This window comes from Pseudophryne corroboree, chromosome 7, assembly GCF_028390025.1.
Source record: "Pseudophryne corroboree isolate aPseCor3 chromosome 7, aPseCor3.hap2, whole genome shotgun sequence".
Lineage (NCBI taxonomy): Eukaryota > Metazoa > Chordata > Amphibia > Anura > Myobatrachidae > Pseudophryne > Pseudophryne corroboree.
The window spans coordinates 80,273,065-80,290,794 of NC_086450.1; the positions used below are offsets into that span (position 1 = coordinate 80,273,065).

Here is a 17,730-nt window from a genome sequence, read left to right on the forward strand (position 1 = left end):
TTGGATTGCAGACATACAGGGATATTCAATTACCCCCGATGAGACACGGGAGTAAAAACTCCCGATGTTTCTTCGGGTTCTGCGTTCGGCCTATTTGATTCAATTGGCCGGTAAAAAGTGCATTTTCACCCGAAAACACACAGGTTCAGTGAAACCTGTGTGATTACAGGTAAAATAGCCTCGTTTTCGGATGAAAATAGGGCTGTTATCGGGGATTTTGCTTCGTCTGCCGGAGGCATGTGAAACAAAATCCCAGATAAGCCGCGGCACACGCCGGCTTATCGGGGCTAATTAGATAACCCTCCCCCGGCAATACATTACACCTGACAGCAAGTTGGGGTAATTGAATAGCCCCATCAAACTGTTGATCGTTAAGAAATGCACAAATGTATGGTACTGTAGGTTTTTTTTACAATTGGGGATATTTATCAAAGCTTGGACAGAGATAACGTGGAGAGAGATAAAGTACCAACCAATCAGCTCCTAACTGCCATGTAACAAACAGGCTGTGTTTTAAAAAAAATGATAGGGGCTGGTTGGTGGGTTATCTCTCTCTACTTTATCTCTCTCCAAGCTTTGATAAATCTCCTCAATGACAATGACCTTGGGACATTAATGTGCAAAACAGAATAATCAGATTATTCCTGTGCACCCATCTAATACTGACGGATGAATAATATGAAGTTTCCTTCTCAGACAATTTGCATCCATCCATAATTTCCTGTAAATGTCAGATTCCCTACATTGACAGCTCTTGGCAAACATCTGAGAAGTTCTTGAACTGTGGCTAAACAGTTTGTATTTCCTTTTCTCCAGGTGAGGACAAGAGATTAAAACAAGCTAGCAGTTCTATTAGTCATAGTATGGCTGAGATAAGGTCGTTCATCGCCAAGTCAGAGGTTACATTAACAGCAGTCATCCCGGCGGCATTTGTGAAGAGCGCTAATGGCAGTGCAATCACAGTTTCTGAGTCAGAAGAAGAGAAGGCCAAGAAACTACTCTACTGTTCCCTATGCAAAGTAGCAGTCAACTCTTTGTCACAGCTGGAGGCACATAATACAGGTATGACCACAATGTGTCTTGGCTTTTACTTCATGTTGGCAGCCATTTTGTAGATTGAACCAAAATTCATGAAAATGGGGCCTATCATTGAAGACGTGGTGCTCCACGATTAATGGTTATGCCCACTCCTCTCTGTGACGCTGTAGACTCTGTGCAGGTCTCCGGAAACATAGCACCCGCCATGTTCCTGGTGTCTAATCTCTAGTGCGCATGCACTGGTCATCGAAAACATGGAACCCACCATGTTCCTGGAGACAAATCTTTACTGCGCATGTACAAAGCAGCGGGAAAGTGTCCACCGTGTCATTTTCAGAGTGATTTATCCAACATCAGCAGTGCCGTCACGGGACTTCGGAGAGGTAGGTAAATAAAATATAAATGCAGGGTGAGCGGTGTGGGACCGCCTGGACCCAGGCGCCCATGTGCACAGCACACACTTCACTCATTATAGAAATGCCTATGCTCGTGAATATTCTTTATGATCAGGACCACCGAGAGCTGAATGGGGCCCAAGTACTGAGGGGGCGTTACCAAATTGGAGAGGTTTTAATATATTGCATTTTTATTAATTTTGTAATTTTTAATGAGATTTTTAGTGCTCCAAGCTATGGATACAAAACCTGTAATATCCCATACTTGTATATATGTACAGAGTATTAAGAACATTTCTGCTCTATTTTCATGAAGGTACTAAACACAAGACAATGCTAGAAGCAAGAAATGGTGCAGGTCCCATAAAATCTTATCCCAGATCTGGATCCCGGCTAAAAATTCTAAATGGAAGCAAAGGTTCAGGGCTACAGAACAAAACATTTCATTGTGAAATCTGTGACGTACACGTTAATTCAGAAATCCAACTTAAACAGGTACTGTAACTATATGTACATATATTTTATTTTATTTTGTGAGAAAATAGTGTTGAAAGGGGGGCTCCAAACATTTACACATCGTTACTTGTTATTATGATGGTTTGTAAATAACTCTTAATTCTGTTTCTTTTCTTTGACCTGTCTTCTGGTGGGAATAAAACTGTTTTACAAATTGTTTACCAGCAGGGGACTCTTGACATCTCTATTTTCTCTGGGCTTTTACATCACACTTTCTTAGATGAGTCAATAACTCCCAACAGCCCAAGGTAGACACTCAACCATTCCTCCAATTGTTATATTGCTCGTCTAGATAAGCTGGTAATGCCCCTTTCATAATAAAACCCAGATCCAACCTAGGTTATTGAACACGGTTCCAAGCTGTGCCACATTTGCTTGAAACTGTGGGGGTCATTCCGACCTGATCGTAGCTCTGCTAAATTTAGCACAGCTACGATCACTGACACAGACATGCGGGGGGACGCCCAGCACAGGGCTAGTCTGCCCCACATGTCTGGCCCGGCCCCAACACGCAAGTACAAAAGCATCGCCGCTTTTGTACTTGTAGAGTAACTCCATGCCAGCGCAGCTCTTGCGGCTGTCCGGGAGTCACTTGTCGCTGCCAGGGTCGCAGCGGCTGCGTGTGACGTCACGCAGCCGCTGCAGCCCACTTCCCCCACGCGCGCACGGTCCGGCCACGCCTGCTTTGGCCGGACCGCTCCCTGAAAATGGCGGCCGCCACCTCCCGCCTCTGCCTGTCAATCAGGCAGAGGCAATCGTTAGGCAACGACGGCCATCAGCCGCCTGGCATGCGCCAGCGCACTGCAGCACCGGTGCATGCACAGTTCTGACCCAATCGCACCGCTGCGAAAAACTGCAGCGTGCGTTCGGGTCGGAATAACCCCCCGTGTTCACACTGCAGTCTGGACCCAGGTTATTGCTGAGTCGTTGCTATGCCGGTGCTTGGAGGCTACGAGCCAGATGCATCATCGCTTGGAAAATGATAAAATGGAGAGTGAAAAAGTACCAACCAATCAGCTCCTAACTGCCATTTTTCAAACACAGCCTGTGACATGGCATTTACGACCTGATTGGCTGGCACTTTTTCTGTCTCCATTTTATCACTCTCCAAGGGATGATGCATCTAGCCCTATATCATCTCCAAGTGGCGGTGCTATTAGTGTGTCAAATAACCTGTGTCACGCTTTCACACTGCAGACTACCCGGGTCAGTCGCGGGTTCGACCCTGGTCGCGATCCAGGTAGCATAACCAGGACTCACAATCCAGGTAGAACCTTTCACACCAAGACAGGACCTGCATTGCCTGGGTCAGAGGCTCAGTATCCCAGGTCAGAGGCTCGGTGTGAACGTGGTATAAACAGTGGTAGCTTCAGAGGTGGGGCTGCAGCACAGTCCAAAATTCAAATAGGGAAGCCACACCAACTGCCATCCCAAACACTGCCAAACATCGCTGGCCGGGACTCACTGGCAGTTGGTGGGCTCCCCTATTTGAATTTTAGACTATGCTGCAGCCGCACCTCGGGACTGATACTTCAGTTATAAAGCAGCATAATAATAAATCACACCAATAGCCAAACCGTCTTACATTACCAACAGTGGATATGTATTACAAAGTGGGTGCTACTCTTTTTCTCTTATTATTTATAGAGCATTGCAGACTTCTAATTAAATATTCTGGACACCAACAGTATTTCCTCTTTTTAGCTGCAACCGGCACTCTTTTCTATTGTGCATGTGCACCATAAATTCATGCCGCTGTGAAGCATTTAGATCGTACGATGCCTTGTGATAAGGGCGCTGGGAAGAGTGCTTCTAAGTGTGCCCAACATACAGTAATTGTATGGTCACACAAAACGTATTTCTTGCTGGCCAACAAATAGACAGTCCAGAGGCGGATCACCTGCAGACGCTCAGGGCCTAGTGCAACATCTGATAGTCTGAATGTCATTAAATCCTTCCCGTTAATGCTAATTAGTGCTGATATTACAGTGATATTGCTGCTGTGATCTATGGGGGTAATTCCAAGTTGATCGCAGCAGGATTTTTGTTAGCAATTGGGCAAAACCATGTGCACTGCAGGGGAGGCAGATATAACATGTGCAGAGAGAGTTAGATTTGGGTGGGTTATTTTGTTTCTGTGCAGGGTAAATACTGGCTGATTTATTTTTACACTGCAAATTAGATTGCAGATTGAACACACCCCACCCAAATCTATCTCTCTCTGCACATGTTATATCTGCCTCCCCTGCAGTACTCATGGGGGGTCATTCCGAGTTGTTCGCTCGGTAAAAATCTTCGCATCGCATCGATTTTCCGCTTAATGCGCATGCGCAATGTCCGCACTGCGACTGCGCCAAGTAAATTTGCTATGCAGTTAGGATTTTTACTCACGGCTTTTTCTTCCTTCTGGCGATCGTAATGTTATTGACAGGAAATGGGTGTTACTGGGCGGAAACAGGCCGTTTTATGGGCGTGTGGGAAAAAACGCTACCGTTTCCGGAAAAAACGCGGGAGTGGCCGGAGAAACGGGGGAGTGTCTGGGCGAACGCTGGGTGTGTTTGTGACGTCAAACCAGGAACGACAAGCACTGAAATGATCGCAGATGCCGAGTAAGTCTGGAGTTACTCAGAAACTGCTACGAGGTGTGTAATCGCAATATTGCGAATACATCGTTCGCAATTTTAAGATTCACTCCCAGTAGGCGGCGGCTTAGCGTGAGCAAATCTGCTAAAATCCGCTTGCGAGCGAACAACTCGGAATAACCCCCATGGTTTTGGCCATTTGCTATCAAAAATCCTGCTGCGATCAACTTGGAATTACCCCCTATATGCGTGATTATAGTGATACTGACGATTGGTCCACAGTAATAAGCGTTTTTTCCATGTCATCTTTTAAATGGAAGGTGTGTAAAGATGTATACTTAATGACATTGCATTTTGTATTTGTGATAAAACTGTACGGCCACATACTATATCGTGTATGAATTGTGTACTGTTTTTTTACTACTCACTGTGAAGCTACTGTACGTCTCCTGAGGTAACCCCGGCACATATACTACTGTTAGTAGAGGATGTGCATATGCTACCCATCTGGGGGGTAAATTTACTAAGATGGGAGTTCTATTTCAGATGGGATGTTGCTCATAGCAACCAATCAGATTCCAGGTATTATCTTCTAGAAGGTGCTAAATAAATGAAAAGTAGAATCTGATTGGTTGTTATGGGCAACATCCCATCTGAAATAGAACTCCCATCTTAGTAAATTTACCCCTGGGTTGGCTAGATCTGGTGATTACTACCAGCGGCAACATCAGCGTATGTTTAGTAGTGGGGCTGCCACTGCCAGGAGAGGAGAGCCGAGCCCTGTCAGCCGGGCCCCGGCACCTTTTGCAATTGATCTAGCAGGTGCCTGGACCGGCGAATGCGCAGACGCTGCAGTGCGACTGCACATGCGCAAACCCCCGGCTTCTATGGGCTGCATTCAGGTCTGGTTGTCCCATCGCCCATTCTCGCAAAGTACAGATTTCCCCCGCTTCGGCATCCGAGACGTTCATACATCTTGGCGCTGCTGCTTCCTGCTTCGCCTCGGTAAAGAGGCGAAGCAGGAATCGTTATACCCGAACGCTAATTGCGAGTATTATTTATTTACCTCTGAGTTTGAAAAATTCCAGTAGCTAATTGGTACTTTATCTCTCTTTGCTTTATCTCTCTCCAAGGCTTGGTACAGCTCGCCTATAATGAGTAAAGCTCCTTGCTTTCTCCGTATACTGTATATACTGTATATTGTTTGTGTCTATCTGCATTCATTTAATACAACTAACAGCTCTTGTCTTATGTTGTTTCAGCACATCTCCAGCAGAAGACACAAGGATAGAGTAGCAGGAAAACCCATGAAGCCTAAATACAGCCCATACAACAAGCTGCAGCGCAGTCCTAGTATTTTAGCCGTAAGTAGCCTAAATAACCCAAGTAGCTTCAATAAACTAAAGACCTCATCAGCTAAAACAATGACAAATATTTGTCTCAGATTTTTCAGTGTAAAATGTCACTGAGAGCATCATTGATTGACGGAAATCCCAGTCTGTTAATCACTGTACATAGGGCCTAATTCAGACCTGGCAGCGCAGTTTGCCGTACATATGCATCGCGCCTGTGAGGTCATTCACATTGCGTCTGAAGGATGCGTTCACAACATGATTGTCAGCAGCGGGCATTGGGTGGGTGACGACGCAATGTTTCGCAGGCGTGGCGAGCCGAACAAGGGCGCTTCGGGAACGTTTTTGGGGCGGTTGCATGACGTCACATACAGCCGATCTGATTAAAAAAGTGGCGGTGGATCGCCTGACAGCGCAGCCAGGCTGCGCTGGCAGGGGTCAACCCTAATTCGATGCATCCGCAATTTAATTGCGGACTCATCGAATTAAGATTGACCCCTGCCAGCGTGTCAGGACATGGACGCAGATCTTGCTGTGTATATCTCTGAATAACCCCCATTGGGGGTCATTCCGAGTTGTTCGCTCGTTATTTTTTTCTCGCAACGGAGCGATTAGTCGCTAATGCGCATGCGCAATGTCTGCAGTGCGACTGCGCCAAGGAAATTTGCTATGCAGTTAGGTTTTTTACTCACGGCATTACAAGGTTTTTTCTTCGTTCTGGTGATCGTAATGTGATTGACAGGAAGTGGGTGTTTCTGGGCGGAAACTGGCCGTTTTATGGGAGTGTGTGAAAAAACGCTACCGTTTCTGGGAAAAACGCGGGAGTGGCTGGAGAAACGGAGGAGTGTCTGGGCGAACGCTGGGTGTGTTTGTGACGTCAAACCAGGAACGAAACTGACTGAACTGATCGCAGATGCCGAGTAAGTCTGGAGCTACTCAGAAACTGCTAAGAAGTGTCTATTCGCAATTCTGCTAATCTTTCGTTCGCAATTTTGATAAGCTAAGATTCACTCCCAGTAGGCGGCGGCTTAGCGTGTGCAAAGCTGCTAAAAGCAGCTTGTGAGCGAACAACTCTGAATGACCCCCATAGTATGCTATGTTAGAGAAACAACTCCACCTAATGCAGATTCCCAAAATCCACCATTACAGCATACTTGCCTACCTGACCCTCTCCATGAGGGAGAAAATGCTCTGTTCCTGGACTTTCCTGGTAACGTATGATTGCCATCACCTGTGGTGAGCAAGTTAATTGATAAGAAAGGTGTTTCCCCACAGGTGATGGCAATCATACATCACCAGGAAAGTCCAGGAACAGAGCATTTTCTCCCTCATGGAGAGGGTCAGGTAGGCAAGTATGCATTACAGTGCAGGTTTTAAGGATATCCATGCTTGAGCAAACGTATACGCCAGAGTTTTTACTATATAAAGTATATGAAAAATACAAAGAATATATTAATAATATCTTGTTTGTATTATTCTAATCATTTTTATAGACAGAACTCTGGAGTAAAAAGTCTATGGCAGGTGAGGCAGTGCTTCCCCTGCCTACCTTTTCCGCACATCTCTGATCAAACCTCACCAAATTTCCAGCAGTATATATTGCTGCACCTGTGTATAATGCCCACATGAACCATTGGGCTAATGCAGTGGTTCTCAAACTCGGTCCTCAGGACCCCACACAGTGCATGTTTTGCAAGTAACCCAGCACAGGTGTATTAATTACTCACTGACACATTTTAAAAGGTCCACATGTGGAGCTAATTATTTCACTTGCGATTCTGTGAGGAGACCTGCAAAACATGCACCATGTGGGGTCCTGAGGACCGAGTTTGAGAACCTGTGGGCTAATGTATTGTGTGTAAACCTGCCTCTGGTACTAGTCAGTGCCTCCTGAGCCATTTACCTCACCGCACGTCCCTGCCACAGTCCTGTGCAGTATAATATAACATATTTACGAATGTATTCAAGTTCACAGTCTGGAACCTGATCTCTAGTGGAGGGGGTGGAGCCTCAGACCATGGGAAGGTAGACAGGGTTGAGGACTACTCCCATGTGGGGATTTACATCGGAAACCAATAGTTAGCAACCATAGATGCTTTCAATCCAATTTAAAAAAAAAAAAAATTTTCATGGAACTGTGTGTTTTTTTATGTTTACCAGCCATCAGGTGCAGTTTTCCGATGCTCATCCGATGACTGACAGCCTTGTATGCAGATGTGGATACCTGAAAGGGGTATCCACCGCTCAGCTTATGGTTACACCATGGAATGGTTTTGATGTGATAGCTAGCTACTATAGTAGCCATCGCATCTCTTGATTTGATGTCGGAAGCAACCATTCGATACTGGGCTTACGATGTGCATCCCTACTCCCATATGAGCTTATGCAGAGAGCCATCTGATTTCAGTGGGCAGGGAACTGGGGGCTGTGAAGTCACACAGTTTTGTCTGACTCAGAATACAGACAGATGTTTGAATGGGTTTTCTGAAAATGGCTGAAATGGTGACCACATTATGTGCGACTGAATCAGGCCCACATTTTGGAATAGTGTAAAAAGAATTGCCAATGGAAGATTGTGTTGTTGGAACTCTGCACCTCTACAAAACGGACCATCCACTGTGAATCTTGTTTTGACATAACGTCACTCACCTGTCACCTGCCCCATAACATTTCTGCATAACTATTTTCCAGTATATTTCAAATCCGTATATTTACTGGTATGCCCAATATTTAAGGGTCTATTTACTAAGTCTTGGATGGAGATAAATTACCAGCCAACCATCTCCTAACTGCCATGTCACAGGCTGGGTTTGAAAAATGACAGTTAGGAGTTGACTGTCTGGTACTTTATCTTCATCCTAGGCTTAGTAAATAGATCCCTTATTTCCATATTATGATAGTTGGTACATAAATCAGTGACATGCAGGCGTCGCACATTACCTTATTCTCTATAATAACTTAAAACAATAAATGTAAACAAAGAAAGAGACACCTATCTGTGAAGAAACTTTTTTGTGTGCATGAAAACACGTATTACAGTACAAGCTATAGCAAACAAATGTGACCATATAGCAGGTGGGTGCCGCCAGTTTTGCCCATCACTGAATCACATTGGCCGAGGCAAGGCAGCAGTAGGCAGCTTTTCTCTTAGCGCTTTTAAATGCCACAGTTTCTGTTACACAGTTGATTGTATTGTGGAACGTATGGTGCGCTTGCTTGAGTAGGAAGTACATTAACTAATGCGTTTCACACTGGTCTGCAATTTGTTTTAAATATACTCTCGATGGACTTTCCAGCGCCTTTGGAGCAGTGTAGCAAATGTTCAATATTGTGTAGCCTCAGCAGTAGAATCCATAATAGCTCTGGCTGTGGCTTGCCACTCCTCCGTGCTCTCTGCAGGGGTCAAGTACTCCAATCAGCAACCTGCTGAACTAGACTCCGCTCTGAAAGAAAATGAAAAAAGATGCAATCAGGCTTGTAATATATGAGGACATATTGAAAGAGGTTCTACAATTTAGAAATAAAGTAAAGGTCTCTGAAAGCACAGAAACTGAAACATTGTAGTTTTCTAGAGCTTTCCACGGTACCATGTTAAATGTACATTGTGACAATTTACTGTAATGCATGTCTCACAACAGCGTTGGCCACAGAGAAGAGGTTTCTGTAGAAACCATCACCCGTAAGTAGACATAAGTGAAGTTACAGCGAAATTTTGCACAAACCGAATCTCCACAGAGTTTATATTTTATAGTGATGGCGCCACGGTCAGTTTAGTCTTCTCTGAAGTGCGACTGGGAAATATAAACGAAGAAGTCCTGTCAGGAAAGTTCAGGGCGAAATTCGCAGCAGAAACTCTGAAACCAAATGCGGAATGAGGTAAATATTCCACGGCGGAACAGATTAGAAAATTCTCTCATGTCTCCCTAATATTGAGTTATTGCCCAGTGTTATGTATATAGTGCACACGTATTCCATGGCACTTCTCAGAGAATATTTCTGTTATTCACATCAGGTCTCTGCTCCAGTGGAGCTTACAATCTTAGGGGGTAATTCAGATCTGATCGTAGATCAGTTTCTCAGGCATGTTGGGGGAAACCCAGCGCAGGGCTAGTCCGTCCTGCATGTCTGACCCCCCCTCTCCCCCCACAAGGGTGCAAAAACATCGCACAGCAGTGATGCTTTTGCACCCGCTGAGTAGCTCCCTGCCAGAGCAGCTCCTGCGCACTGGCAGGCCGCTAATCGCCACATCCTGGGTCACAGCGGCTGTTTGTGATGTCACGCAGCCACCGCGGACCACCCCCGCAACGGTCCGGACACACCTCCGTTGTCCGGACCGCGCTCCGCCAATGGCGGAGGCGATCGCAGCACAGAGATGCTTTTAGCATCTCACTGACTTCCCGGGGTGCAAACTACACAAAAAAAAACAGAATGTGATCGCTGCCGCTGCAGCGATCCAGTCTGAATTAGCCTCTATAGCCTCTATCACACACACAAGCACATGATGGTTCATTTGTTTGTCAACAGTCAGTAAACCTACCAGTAATTTTTTTTATGTGGGAGGAAACTGTAGCACTCTGAGCTTCGGGAGTATTTAGAGGGGAGGGGGCCCATGTGCAGTCTTCATCTAGGACCCCTCCTCTCTGGCTGGCAGTGCAGTAGACTCTGAGCATTAGGGTCACTAGAAGACCCTAGTGCTGTGCCAGAGTCTAGTGTGCATGGCAGGTCTCCAGGGAAATGACGCAGTGGCCATTTTCCCAATGATTTTCCTACTGCGCATGTGTAAATGCTAAAAAGCACAAACTGACAAAAACGGTGATTTGTGCAGCACTGCTGCCGCTGATGTGGGACTCCAGGGTGGTAAGTATCCAAGAAATGGGCGCAGGATGTGCAGTGTGGGCACCCATGGACCCAGAGTCCAGTGTGCTCCGCACACCTTGCACCCACTATAGATACTCCACTGACTTGGAGGAAACTCCCGGGAAACATATAAGCTCCACAAAGATCTGTGCTATGAGGCACCTAGTAAGTTCTTTGTGTACAGTTGTGGCCAAAAGTTTTGAGAATGACACAAATATTGGTTTTCACAAAGTTTGCTACATCAGTGTTTTTAAACCTTTTTGTCAGATGTTTCTATAGTATACTGAAGCAAACTTACAAGCATTTCATAAGTGTCAAAGGCTTTTATTGACAATTACATTAAGTTCATGCAAAGAGTCAATATTTGCAGTGTTGACCCTTCTTTTTCAAGACCTCTGCAATTCGCCCGGGCATGCTGTCAATCAACGTCTGGGCCACATACTCACTGATGGCCGCCCAGTCCTGCCTAATCAATGCTTGGAGTTTGTCAGAATTTGTAGGTTTTTGTTTGTTCACCCGCCTCTTGAGGACTCACCACACATTCTCAATGGGATTAAGGTCTGGGAAGTTTCCTGGACATGGACCCAAAATTTCAATGTTTTGTTCCTCGAGCCACTTAGTTATCACTTTTGCCTTATGGCAAGGTGCTCCATCATGCTGGAAAAGCCATTGTTCATCACCAAACTGTTCTTGGATGGTTGGGAGAAGTTGCTCTTCGAGGATGTTTTGGAACCAATCTTTATTCATGGCTGTGTTCTTAGGCCAAATTGTGAGTGAGCCCACTCCCTTGGCTGAGAATCAACCCTAAACATGAATGTTCTCAGGATACTTTACTGCTGGCTAGACACAGGACTGCTGGTAGTGCTCACATATAACGTCCTGATATCACACTGAGTGGGCGGGGCTGCCATCACCAGGAAGAAGAGCACTTTAGACATTCCTGGCAGCTCTGCAGCAGCTCTGGGGCGCTCAACTATTTTATAGTCCGTCTGCTTGTTCTGACATCATGACATCACATGTTCGGGGGGTGGGAGTAGCACAGGGCGGATTGTAACCCTGCTATGGGCTGGAACCAAATTAAACAATATTAATCACTCCTGCATTGCTAGTTTCTCTAACGTCCTAGTGGATGCTGGGGACTCCGTAAGGACCATGGGGAATAGACGGGCTCCGTCGGAGACTGGGCACTCTAAAGAAAGATTCAGTACTATCTGGTGTGCACTGGCTCCTCCCTCTATGCCCCTCCTCCAGACCTCAGTTAGAATCTGTGCCCGGCCAGAGCTGGGTGCTCCTAGTGGGCTCTCCTGAGCTTGCTAGAAAAGAAAGTATTTTGTCAGGTTTTTTATTTTCAGAGAGCTTCTGCTGGCAACAGACTCTCTGCTACGTGGGACTGAGGGGAGAGAAGCAAACCTACTCACTGCAGCTAAGTTGCGCTTCTTAGGCTACTGGACACCATTAGCTCCAGAGGGATCGAACACAGGTACCTAACCTTGATCGTCCGTTCCCGGAGCCGCGCCGCCGTCCCCCTCGCAGAGCGAGAAGTACAGAAGCAGCAGAAGCAAGAAGACATCGAAATCGGCGGCAGAAGACGCCTGTCTTCACTTAAGGTAGCGCACCGCACTGCAGCTGTGCGCTATTGCTCCCGCAGCACACCCACACACTCCGGTCACTGTAGGGTGCAGGGCGCAGTGGGGGGCGCCCTGGGCAGCAATTAAGATACCTGATGGCAAAAGTATACATATATACAGTCAGGCACTGTATATATGTGCGAGCCCCGCCATTTTTACACATGAGAAGCGGGACAGAAGCCCGCCGCTGAGGGGGCGAGGCCTTCTTCCTCAGCACACCAGCGCCATTTTCTCTTCACAGCTCCGCTGGAAGGACGCTCCCCAAGCTCTCCCCTGCAGTATACAGGTGCAATAGAGGGTAAAAAAGAGAGGGGGGGCACATAAATTTAGGCGCAGAGATATATATATATAAAAACAGCAGCTACTGGGTAAACACTAAGGTACAGTGTAATCCCTGGGTTATATAGCGCTGGGGTGTGTGCTGGCATACTCTCTCTCTCTCTCTGTCTCCCCAAAAGCCTTTGTGGGGTCCTGTCCTCAGTCAGAGCGTTCCCTGTATGTGTGCGGTGTGTCGGTATGCCTGTGTCGACATGTTTGATGAGGAAGGATACGTGGAGGCAGAACAAGTGCAAATAGATGTGGTGTCGCCCCCGATGGGGCCGACACCTGATTGGATGGATATGTGGAAGGTGTTAAATGATAATGTAAGCTCCTTATATAACAGATTGGATAAAGCTGTAGCCTTGGGACAGTCGGGGTCTCAACCCATGCCTGTTCCCACAGCGCAGAGGCCGTCAGGGTCTCAAAAGCGCCCAATATCCCAGTTAGTTGACACAGACGTCGACACGGAATCTGATTCCAGTGTCGATGACGATGATGCAAAGTTGCAGCCTAAAATGACTAAAGCCATCCGCTACATGATTGTGGCAATGAAGGATGTGTTACACATTTCTGAGGAAAATCCTGTCCCTGACAAGAGGATTTATATGTATGGGGAGAAAAAGCAAGAAGTGGCTTTTCCCCCGTCACATGAATTGAATGAATTATGTGAAAAAGCGTGGGATTCCCCTGATAGGAAGGTAGTAATTTCCAAGAGATTGCTGATGGCGTATCCTTTCCCGCCAACAGACAGGTTACGCTGGGAATCCTCCCCCAGGGTAGACAAGGCGTTGACACGCTTATCTAAGAAGGTGGCCCTGCCGTCTCAGGATACGGCCGCCCTAAAGGATCCTGCGGATAGAAAGCAGGAAGCTATCCTGAAGTCTGTTTACACACATTCTGGTACGCTGCTGAGGCCAGCACTTGCTTCGGCCTGGATGTGTAGTGCGGTAGCAGCATGGACGGATACTCTGTCTGAGGAGTTAGATACCCTGGACAGGGACTCTGTTCTAATGACCCTGGCACATATCAAGGACGCGGTCCTATATATGCGGGATGCCCAGAGGGACATTTGCCTGCTGGGCTCTAGAGTAAACGCAATGTCCATTTCTGCCAGAAGGGTCTTATGGACTCGGCAATGGACAGGGGATACCGACTCTAAAAAACACATGGAGGTTTTACCTTATAAGGGTGAGGAATTGTTTGGGGATGGTCTCTCAGACCTAGTTTCCACAGCTACGGCTGGGAAGTCAAATTTCTTGCCTTATGTCCCGCCACAGCCTAAGAAAGCACCGTATTACCAAATGCAGTCCATTAGTTCGCAAAAGAGCAAGAAAGTCAGAGGTGCATCCTTTCTTGCCAGAGGCAGGGGTAGAGGAAAGAGGCTGCACCACGCAGCTAGTTCCCAGGAACAAAAGTCCTCCCCGGCTTCAACTAAATCCACCGCATGACGCTGGGGCTCCACAGGCGGAGCCAGGAGCCGTGGGGGCGCGTCTCCGACATTTCAGCCACCAGTGGGTTCGCTCACGGGTGGATCCTTGGGCTATACAAGTTGTGTCTCAGGGATACAAGCTGGAATTCGAGGTGACGCCCCCTCACCGTTACCTAAAATCGGCCTTGCCAGTTTCCCCCATGGAAAGGAAGGTAGTGCTGGCAGCAATTCACAAGTTATACCTCCAGCAGGTGGTTGTAAAGGTTCCTCTCCTTCAACAGGGAAGGGGTTATGTTTGTAGTACCGAAACCGGACGGTTCGGTCAGACCCATCTTGAATTTAAAATCCCTGAACATTTATCTGAAGAAATTCAAGTTCAAAATGGAATCGCTCAGAGCGGTCATTGCAAGCCTGGAAGAGGGGGATTTTATGGTGTCTCTGGACATCAAGGATGCTTACTTGCATGTCCCCATTTATCCACCTCATCAGGAGTACCTCAGATTTGTGGTACAGGACTGTCATTACCAATTCCAGACGTTGCCGTTTGGGCTCTCCACGGCACCGAGAATATTTACCAAGGTAATGGCGGAAATGATGGTGCTCCTGAGAAAGCAAGGAGTCACAATTACCCCATACTTGGACGATCTCCTCATAAAGGTGAGGTCCAGAGAGCAGTTGCTGATCAGCGTAGCACACTCTCAGGAAGTGTTGCAACAGCACGGCTGGATTCTGAATATCCCAAAATCGCAGCTGATTCCTACGAAGCGTCTGCCCTTTCTGGGCATGATTCTGGACACAGACCAGAAGAAGGTGTTTTCCCAGCGGAGAAGGCTCAGGAGCTCGTGACTCTAGTCAGAGACCTCTTAAAACCGAAACAGGTGTCGGTGCATCACTGCACGCGAGTCCTGGGAAAGATGGTGGCATCATACGAAGCCATTCCCTTCGGCAGGTTCCATGCGAGGATCTTTCAGTGGGATCTGTTGGACAAGTGGTCCGGATCGCATCTTCAGATGCATCGGCTGATCACCCTGTCCCCCAGGGCCAGGGTGTCTCTTCTGTGGTGGCTGCAGAGTGCTCACCTTCTCGAGGGCCGCAGGTTCGGCATACAGGACTGGGTCCTGGTGACCACGGATGCGAGCCTCCGAGGATGGGGGGCAGTCACTCAGAGAAGAAACTTCCAAGGGTTGTGGTCAAGTCAGGAGGCTTGTCTGCACATAAATATCCTGGAACTAAGGGCCATATACAACGTCCTGAGTCAAGCGGAGCCTCTGCTTCGCAACCAACCGGTGCTGATTCAGTCAGACAACATCACCGCAGTGGCTCATGTAAACCGCCAGGGCGGCACAAGAAGCAGAGTGGCGATGGCAGAAGCCACCAGGATTCTTCGTTGGGCGGAGAATCACGTGCAAGCACTGTCAGCAGTGTTCATTCCGGGAGTGGACAACTGGGAAGCAGACTTCCTCAGCAGGCACGACCTCCACCCGGGAGAATGGGGACTTCATCAAGAAGTCTTCACGCAGATTGCAAGTCGGTGGGAACTGCCACAGGTGGACATGATGGCGTCCCGCCTCAACAAAAAGCTAAAAAGGTATTGCGCCAGGTCAAGGGACCCTCAGGCGATAGCTGTGGACGCACTGGTAACACCGTGGGTGTTCCAGTCGGTCTATGTGTTTCCTCCTCTTCCTCTCATTCCCAAGGTACTGAGAATCGTAAGGAAAAGAAGAGTGAAAACAATACTCATTGTTCCGGACTGGCCAAGAAGGACTTGGTACCCGGAACTGCAAGAAATGCTCACAGAGGAACCATGGCCTCTGCCTCTCAGACAGGACCTGTTGCAACAGTGGCCCTGTCTGTTCCAAGACTTACCGCGGCTGCGTTTGACGGCATGGCGGTTGAACGCCGAATCCTAGCAGAAAAGGGCATTCCGGATGAAGTTATTCCTACGCTGATAACGGCTAGGAAGGACGTGACAGCAAAGCATTATCACCGTATATGGCGAAAATATGTTACTTGGTGTGAGGCCAGGAAGGCCCCTACAGAGGAATTCCAGCTGGGTCGATTCCTGCACTTCCTACAGTCGGGTGTGACTATGGGCCTAAAATTAGGGTCCATAAAGGTCCAGATTTCGGCCCTATCCATCTTCTTTCAATATGGACAGGGCAGAATTGCGGACTCGTCCGCAGTTTCTGCCAAAGGTGGTGTCATCTTTTCATTTGAACCAACCTATTGTGGTGCCTGCGGCTACTCGTGACTTGGAGGACTCCAAGTTGCTGGACGTAGTCCGGGCTTTGAAGATTTATGTAACCAGAACGGCTGGAGTCAGGAAGACTGACTCGCTGTTTATCCTGTATGCATCCAACAAGCTGGGTGCTCCTGCTTCAAAGCAAACTATTGCTCGCTGGATCTGTAACACGATTCAGCAGGCTCATTCTGCGGCGGGATTGCCGCAGCCGAAATCAGTGAAAGCCCATTCCACAAGGAAAGTGGGCTCTTCTTGGGCGGCGGCCCGAGGGGTCTCGGCATTACAGCTTTGCCGAGTTGCTACTTGGTCGGGTTCAAACACTTTTGCAAAATTCTACAGGTTTGATACCCTGGCTGAGGAGGACCTTGTGTTTGCCCATTCGGTGCTGCAGAGTCATCCGCACTCTCCCGCCCGTTTGGGAGCTTTGGTATAATCCCCATGGTCCTTACGGAGTCCCCAGCATCCACTAGGACGCTTGAGAAAATAAGAATTTACTCACCGGTAATTCTATTTCACGTAGTCCGTAGTGGATGCTGGGCGCCCGTCCCAAGTGCGGACTTTCTGCAATACGTGTATATAGTTATTGCTTAACAAAGGGTTATGGTTATGTAGCATCGGTTGCGTGATGCTCAGTTGTTGTTCATACTGTTAACTGGGTAAGTTTATCACAAGTTGTACAGTGTGATTGGTGTGGCTGGTATGAGTCTTACCCTGGATTCCAAAATCCTTTCCTTGTAATGTCAGCTCTTCCGGGCACAGTTTCCTTAACTGAGGTCTGGAGGAGGGGCATAGAGGGAGGAGCCAGTGCACACCAGATAGTACTGAATCTTTCTTTAGAGTGCCCAGTCTCCTGCGGAGCCCGTCTATTCCCCATGATCCTTACGGAGTCCCCAGCATCCACTACGGACTACGAGAAATAGAATTACCGGTGAGTAAATTATTATTTTATATAGGCTGTTAGCAACTCAATGTTTTAAAACATGGCCATAAGTAGATGTGTCGTAGATCTGGCACATTTGCTACGGGGGTAGACCTGCATGCATTTTTCTAGTTGGTATATTTCTTAGAAAACACATTACACCGGAGATCTTGAATTCAATATGCATCCAAATTTAGTATCAGGTTTAGTATGTATATGTATATAGGCCCTCATTCCGAGATGATCGCTCGCTAGCTACTTTGAGCAGCCGTGCAAACGCGTAGTCGCCACCCACGGGGGAGTGTATTTTCGCTTTGCAAGTGTGCGAACGCCTGTGCAGCCGAGCAGTGCAAAAACATTTTGTGCAGTTTCTGAGTAGGTCTGGACTTACTCAGCCGCTGCGATCACTTCAGTCTTTTCGGTGCCGGAAGTGACGTCAGACACCCGCCCT

The 17,730-nt window shown here is 47.4% G+C and overlaps 1 protein-coding gene across 4 annotated transcripts in view; it reads left to right on the top strand.

The window, feature by feature from the left end:
* Positions 1 to 17,730, top strand: part of ZNF385B (zinc finger protein 385B) — an 893,240-nt gene that overhangs the window by 820,493 nt on the left and 55,017 nt on the right. For all 4 annotated transcript variants that reach the window (XM_063933338.1, XM_063933339.1, XM_063933340.1 and 1 more), the window contains 3 exons: positions 817 to 1,062; positions 1,750 to 1,928; positions 5,794 to 5,895. In XM_063933338.1, coding sequence (XP_063789408.1) covers positions 817 to 1,062; positions 1,750 to 1,928; positions 5,794 to 5,895 — 527 coding nt within the window. The remainder of the gene's footprint in view (positions 1 to 816; positions 1,063 to 1,749; positions 1,929 to 5,793; positions 5,896 to 17,730) is intronic.